The 8,077-nt window shown below is 40.4% G+C and overlaps 1 protein-coding gene across 1 annotated transcript in view; it reads left to right on the forward strand.

Moving 5' to 3' along the window:
* Positions 1-7,668, forward strand: part of Scrg1 (stimulator of chondrogenesis 1) — a 22,630-nt gene extending 14,962 nt beyond the window's left edge. Inside the window, exons 2-3 of the mRNA XM_021171143.1 lie at positions 4,608-4,860; positions 7,426-7,668. Coding sequence (XP_021026802.1) covers positions 4,619-4,860; positions 7,426-7,480 — 297 coding nt within the window. The 5' untranslated portion in view covers positions 4,608-4,618 and the 3' untranslated portion in view covers positions 7,481-7,668. The remainder of the gene's footprint in view (positions 1-4,607; positions 4,861-7,425) is intronic.
* The last annotated feature ends 409 nt before the right edge of the window (positions 7,669-8,077 follow it).

The raw sequence follows: 8,077 nt of genomic DNA on the forward strand, positions 1-8,077 counted from the left end.
GGCAGAGGCAGGTGGATTTCTGAGTTCAAGGCCAGCCTGGTCTACAAAGTGAGTTCCAGGACAGCCAGGGCTATACAGAGAAACCCTGTCTTGAAAAAAAAAAAAACAAGAACTAAAAGAAAGAATTTCAATCTATGACCTGCAAAAAGTCCATTTGAAGGTTGTAGTATACATATAATATGTGCATGCTAGATGGTAAGACACTGTAGAACTCATGTTTTGCTCTAATAAATCAGAGAAAGTATAAATGGGTCTTATTTTTCTAATTTTAGTAATTACATTTAGTAATGTTTGTAGATAAAAATTAGGTGTGCACAATTTTAAAAATTATAAGCCAGATCAAAGATGACTAGCTCAAATTCAAATATAAAAGAAAATCTGAAACATTCAGGAATATAATGAAATATTTTTATTTTCTAAACTTAAAAAAAAAAATCAGTCATTACTCAAAATCTCACATGTTACCTAAGATTGAGTTACTCATAAGCTGAATCTAGCAATTGGGGAGCTCTTACTTTGCTGGGGTGCAGCCCCAACAGGGTCAGGTACTGAGGTGGGATAAGGCTTTGGACTGATGACCTCTGGCCTTTAATTCTCTCATACAGGTTCCTGCATCCTGCCCCATGGCTTCTGGCAATTTAACTCTGGATGTTCTGGGGGCCATTAGCTGATGGCTTCTGGCAATTAACTTTCTTTTGCTCTCCTGAGGCCAAAAGTTGCTGGCTTCTGGCAATGACTCCTGCTGATAGCAGCAAGGGATTAAGAAGAGAAAGTTATGTGGGCTCTTTACTCCTTAACTGCAACTTCATGAGCCAGAGAGAAAGAAAGAAAAAGGATAGAAAGCCAACCACACACACACACACACACACACACACACACACACGCACACACGCACACACACAGGCAAAAACACACTCAGCCGGGCCTGACCGCCTGTTTCATCAATATCACAAGTGCACTTCCAAACCTAAATACGTACATATATACCTACACATGTATGCATGAACATACATAAAGGCAAATGTGTATACACATATACACATTTGGTGGACAGAGCAGAGCCTCAGTAGCCACACGTTATTTTTTTCTCCTTAAACTGTCTTCCTAAAATTATTTGATTCAAATCTGGAATTCTATAAAGTCACTAATTCATCTAAACAGCATTAAATCACAAAAGTTCATCTTTGTGTTGATCTGCAGGAAACTTGCCCAACAGAGTGGGCTATCACCAGGAAATTATCACACAAGGCTATAGGCAGTGAGGGTCTCCTGGTATCCACTCACACCACAGACAAATACATAAAGAGAATGGTAGTAACAAAGAGGAGAGAGAGCATTAGTAGCAAGAAGCACTCCTGGGACTAAGTCTCTGGGACTGTGCTTTACCGGAAGGCCCCATCCCTGCAGAGCAAGATGGTAGATCATCTCCAGGGAGCTCACCTGCCCACTGCAGCTCCACCTGCATGGCATGGCATCTGTCAGTACTTGAGGTTCTTTCTTTTTTATTTTTTTTCCGAGATAGGGTTTCTCTGTGTAGCCCTGGCTGTCCTGAAACTCACTTTGTAGACCAGGCTGGCCTCTAACTCAGAAATCCACCTGCCTCTGCCTCTGCCTCTGCCTCACAAGTGCTGGGATTAAAGGCGTGTGCCACCACTGTCCGGCTTGTACTTGCATTTCCTCTCAGCAATATTGTTAACTTCCAAAGTGTAAGACTCAGAAAGACAAATACATGTCTGCTCTTGTGTGTGTGTGTGTGTGTGTGTGTGTGTGTGTACAATTATAGATGTGAGCTCAGAAAAGGAAAAGAAGAGCAGAAAAAAAAAAAAAAGAAGTAACAAAGGGAGAGGGGAAAGAAGGTAATAGAAACAAATTGATATGAAAGCAGAAAGGGGGACCTGGAAATAAGGGTTCAGGATGGGGGGAGGGAAGTATATATGGGGGAGGGGCAGGAGGAGGGTCCAAGGCTCGTGTGTATGAGAATGCCATCTTGAAACCTATTTCTCTGTATGTTAATTAAAAACAAATACTCATAACTGCAAAGAGAAGCAGAAAGAGAAGAACTCTTTATGTCCTATGGCAGAACGGTATATTGGCATGTTAGCAAAGTGCATATGCACAGCTATGGATTCGGATTCTGATTGCCACACTATGTTGTTATTCTTCCTTTACTACAATAAGCTCCACTTTCCCCAGGTCTAATTCAAAAGTTAGAGGAGATTGTTTAGATAAATGGTGAATATTCAGTCTTGTGTAACCACTATGAAAGGATTATCTCCTTAGGGGATACATTTGTCTGGTATGACACCAAAGGTTCAACCAAGACAAGTGCATAGAAGCTATGGAAATCTATTTTACAAAGAGTGGAATGTTAGAACTATGCCAACAAAAGTTTGCTCACTTAGCAGTGAGTTATCTTTAGTAGATGGTCACGGACATGATACATAATTGAGAGATAATTCCAGCCTCCATTTTCAATAGCAGATAGTGTATGTGGAAAAATTTTTGAGAAACTAATAAAAAGTTTGTAACAAAAATAAGTCCAAAGAAAAATTCTGGAATATTTGAAAATAATTGGACTATACATATATTTATAGAATATTATTTGTGAATTGTAGGCTTGGATTTTTCTAAGCCTACTTTATTTAGGATTCTTGAATGCTTCAAACCTACTGTCTAGAGATTGGGGAGAAAGAAGAGTAACAGGAAAAGGGGACTGTGGACCTGTTTAGAAGTAGTTCCTTGGAGTGATTCACTCTTCATTGTTAGGATACCAGAAGTCCAGTCTAACAGCAGACACCAAACACAAATCAGTAGCAGCAGCTTGACCCAGCAGACACTGCAAAGCTATGCCAAATCGACACAAGTCGATGGAAGCAGGCAGAGTTCCATGAGAAGTTCTTTGTCATGTTCGTCTCTACAAAGTGAAGACCAATGAAGACCAGTGAAGAAGAGAGACCAGCAAAGCTTTACATAGCCAGTGGAGACCAGTGGAGACCAGTGGAGACCAGTGAAGGGCACTGCCATGCATGAGCATCCTCTCTCGGTTTATGGGGTTCCATTTATATTCTCTGTACATCACACACCCTCTCAAGCATCAGCTCCAGCAAAGCATCTCATGTCCTCTCCTGTGTCTGCTTCAACAAAACGTCCTCTCACAAGACAGCTTCCCGAAAGACATCACACACGTGACACAACCGAGCTTCCAAAGAAACTAGAAATTTCCACTTCAGTAAATATCAGCATAAATAACGTTTTTTGCCTCTGTCAGGGTGAGACCTAGGTTCTTTGACGCTGTTATGGTTATCTAATGCATGAAAGGTCAAGTTTATTGTGTTTGGTGATGCTAGCTGTTCTACAAAGCTTTACGAGTTTATATTCTCTCTTTTTTTAAAAATATTTTTTATTAGATATTTTCCTCATTCACATTTCCAATGCTATCCCAAAAGTCCCCCAACCCTCCCCCCGACTCCCCTACCCACTCACTCCCACTTTTTGGCCCTGGCGTTCCCCTGTACTGGGGCATATAAAGTTTGCATGACCAATGGGCCTCACTTTCCAGTGATGGCCGACTAGGCCATCATTTGATACATATGCAGCTAGAGACAAGAGCTCTGGGGTACTGGTTAGTTCATAATAATGTTCCACCTATAGGGTTGCAGACCCCTTTAGCTCCTTGAGTACTTTCCCTAGCTCCTCCATTGGGGGTCCTGTGATCCATCCAATAGCTGACTGTGAGCATCCACTTCTGGGTTTGCTAGGCCCGGGCCTAGTCTCACAAGAGACAGCTATATCAGGGTCCTTTCAGCAAAATCTTGCTAGTGTATGCAATGGTGTCAGCATTTGGAGGCTGATTATGGGATGGATCCCTGGATATGGCAGTCTTTATATTCTCTTAAAAGCAGTTGTTCTTGAGGGAGTACACATAAGAAATGTGAGTTTGGGTACCATATTATGCAGATTCTCATCCTTAGTTTCCTTCCATTAGCACTTCCTATTCAATGTGTGTGTGTGTGTGTGTGTGTGTGTGTGTGTGTGTGTGTGTGTGCATGCGAGCACCTGAGTAAGGACAGACACATGCATGCCCTGGCACCCATATGGAAGTCAGGGTCAGAGGTCTTCTGTGAGGGGTTAGTTCTCTCACCATCCACTTCATTGACAATTGTTTTCACAGCAGTGTACTCCAGGTTCTTTGGCCTGTGAGCTTTTGAGCTATTTGCCTGTCACCTCCCACCATCTCCTCCAAGGAGTGCTGGAATTACGGAAGCATGCCAACACCTGCACCTTTTCACATGGCTTCCAGGAACTGACCTCAGGCTCTCAGATTAGTGTGTCCAGTGTCTTTACCAACTGAGCCGCCTCCCTGGCCTTCGCTATGTGTTTAAGTGGTGTCCAGACGCTTGAATTTCTTAGACAAGTATTTTAAGTGTTTTTGCTTAAAAAAAAAAAAAAAAAGTAAAAGGTCAGAAAGGTGCGAAACAAAAAGAACCTGAAAAAGACTAACTCCCTTGGATGCCAAGGTTACCCCACATGAAAAAGGTTATGTTTAGATGAGTCCCACATTTAAAAAAAACAAATGCTGCCCTATTTTGTTTGTCATTCTATACCAGGAGCAAGAGTCATGATGAAATCTGTGGTACTTGTCATCCTTGGGCTAACTTTGCTGTTAGAAACACAAGCCATGCCTTCAAGTCGCCTCTCCTGCTACAGAAAGTTGCTAAAGGATCGTAATTGTCACAACCTTCCGGAGGGCAGAGCCGACCTGAAGCTGATAGATGCAAATGTCCAGCATCATTTCTGGGATGGGAAGGGATGCGAGATGATCTGCTACTGCAACTTCAGTGAACTGCTCTGCTGCCCAAAGTAAGGAGATGAGATTTCAAAATGTATTGCTATGATATAGTTGTAGGAAAACCTTAGAAGATCTCCTCTCTCTCTCTCTCTCTCTCTCTCTCTCTCTCTCTCTCTCTCTCTCTCTCTCTCTCTCTCTTTTTCTGTTTTTTTGAGACAGGGTTTCTCAATGCAGTCTTGGCTGTCCTGGAGCTCACTCTGTAGACCAGGTAGCCTCGAACTCAGAAATCCACCTGCCTCTGCCTCCCCAGTGCTGGGATTAAAGGCTAGTGCCACCACGCCTGGCCCAAATGATTAATTTATACATAGGCATCTTCATCTTCCAGCACTGGTATGAAGATAAATTTCTCTGTGATTTTTCTCTACACAGAAATTTAAAATATGGACTTTGAAAATCCGCACAAATACATGTAGTATATAGTATATCCAACTTTGTAAATTTTAACATTATTCATATTTATTTATAAGGTTGTTTTTAACTATTTTATCATATCATAATAACAACCCAGAAACACGATTGGTTTTTTGAATGTTGTATAAATGTAACATTCAATGAAGTTTTATTATATACCAGTGATGGTAATAAGTCTTCTATAGATATTAATAAATTTAATAGACTCATATAGACTCATGGTTCAGTGACCATGGGTTTTTTTGTTTTGTTTTTGTTTTTCCTTGCTTTGTTTTCTTGGTTTTTGTTTGTTTTGTTGGTTGGTTTTGTCATTTGTTTGTTTGTTTGATTGTTTTTTTTTTTGGGGGGGGGGGGTTGAGACAGGATCCATAGCTTAAGCTGGCTGGAACTTGTGTAGATTAGACTGACCCTGAGACTGCGAACACTCAGGGCAATCCTCCCAAGTGCTGGGTTCACAGCATGAGTTTCAGAATTCAGTTTGCAGAAATTAATCACTCTTTTAAATAAAATCAATTCCATTTGTTTTCAGACCGATCTTAGTTGTATAGTGTTCTTGTTGAATGGATCCAGTAAAGTTCCATAGGTGAGAAGATCTGAGTTGGCTAGCCTGGGCTACACACTGAGACTGTCAAACGAACTGTCAAACGCAAGAAAAACAAAGTCTAAATAAAAAGGTGTAACACTTCGGGCGTGGTGGTACACGCCTTTAATCCCAGCACTTGGGAGGCAGAGGCAGGCAGATTTCTGAGTTCAAGGCTAGCCTGATCTACAAAGTGAGTTCCAGGACAGCCAGGGCTACAGAGAAACCCTGTCTCGAAAAAACAAACAAACAACAAAAAAATAAGTTAGTAGACAGCATCAAGTAAGCCACTGGGACAGAAATTGTTAGTAAGGGCTTTGGGTGATGTTTCTAGTTCTACATATAAGTTAATTAGAAATGAAGTAATTTTGTTCAAAGCAATTTACATTTTGGAATATGTTACATATAAAACATTGGGAATTAAATTGCTATTTTAGCTTGATTTTAAGATTATTTTTTTAAAAAAGATTATTTTCCTTTGATTAAGGAGTTTCAAGTACTATGATTCTGGACATTTAATACTGGTTCAAATTGCTTTCAACAGCTGACATCCTGGTTCTGTCCTTCTAAGAAACCTGCAGGGTAGAAAAGGCAGAGATAAACAAATTTCCTCCCAAGGAAAGGCAGAGTGATATGACCAGTCATACCTCACAAAACCAGCTAATGTTACTGTGGAGACAAAAACCAGGCTCAGACTCAAAGGGTTCCCCAGGTGAGGTTTCCAGAGCAGTGCCTGTTCCATGCACACTTGCCCTTGGACTGCAGTGAGGACTGAGTCAGGAGCTGTGCAGGCCTTCCCATCAGAGTCCAACAAGCCTTGCAGGTGATTCGCAAACATGACATGATTAGCACGCTAGATGATGCAAGGACATGTGTCAATTTACCCCATGAATCAGTTTTCTATACTACATAACTAAATGACAACCAATATTAAAATGACTTTTTTTTTCATTATTGGATTGTTAAACCAACTTATTGCCATGCCATGAGCTATTATTTATTTTCTGATGTTACTTTGTCATTGCTACTGTGAACATATTGAAACAGAAGGGTAAACATAACATTTTTTTTTCCTTAACTTTGAGGTTTTTCTTTTCCAGTAGGAACAGAATCAGTCTGCAAACTATATTTCCAGTAACTCGGAATCACATACGCTTCTATATCTTCCATGCCTTTTTCATATTACCTCATGCCATCTTTCCTACCCGAAAAGATAAGACTGGCTTTTAACACATGCTTACATGCATACATTCTAGAAAGTTGTTTAATGGCTTTCTAAGAAATGTCTAGTGCTCTGACTCTTTACCCCCAAATTTAAACTTCATGACTCATTTCCACATCAAAAGACTGAACTGTTTCGTATAGGTTTTGAAATGACCTAATTTTTCCTTTTATTTACAGACAAATAATAGCATAGCATCAGTAGTATATTGGTGAAAGAAAACTCAGTTACTTTCTTTGGTCTTTGTGCCTCCTGTGGAAAGTCTTTCTATACAACTTTTGCATTTTACTTCCTACAGGACTAGGAAAAGAATAACATACGCCTTAGTTTTCTGCTGAGTTTAACTGCTGCTTTTCCTTTCAGAGATGTCTTCTTTGGACCAAAGATCTCCTTTGTGATCCCCTGCAACAACCACTGAGGATCTGCCTTGCACTCTGGAGAATGTGGTCCTGAAGGCCTTCACGTCCCCTAATTTCCCAGAAACTCTCTCAGTTCAGCGCCATTTCTGATTTCCATCCAGTATATTCAATCCTGTATAGATTCTATAAAGTCTTACTTGCTAGAGTATACTTGGGCTAAAGTGGTAATAAAAGTTGTTTCCATTTGGCTTGTCTCTGTGGACACTGTGAGTAAGGCTTAAATTGTTTGGCTAGAGTTTTACTGAGGAGTTTACAACATTCAGTTAAGAATCCTGTCCCCTAATGGAGAGCCACAGTCTTGATTCACAGACAGAAAATGTCAGCTGTTGGTTGTCAGTTTTGACCAGGCAATTCGAACAGAGAACCAGGTTAATAACCTGAACTCTTTGGAAGGAAAGCTATACATTTTCTATTAAGAAAGAAAAGAACCCATCCTTCAGTCTTATTACATGTGACACATCTTTTTTTTCTTTTCTTTTCTTTTTTTCTTTTTTTCTTTCTTTTTTTTTTTTTTTTGGTTTTTCGAGACAGGGTTTCTCTGTGTAGCCCTGGCTGTCCTGGAACTCACTCTGTAGACCAGGCTGGCCTCGAACTCA

Source organism: Mus caroli, chromosome 8, assembly GCF_900094665.2.
Source record: "Mus caroli chromosome 8, CAROLI_EIJ_v1.1, whole genome shotgun sequence".
NCBI classification, from domain to species: Eukaryota; Metazoa; Chordata; class Mammalia; order Rodentia; family Muridae; genus Mus; species Mus caroli.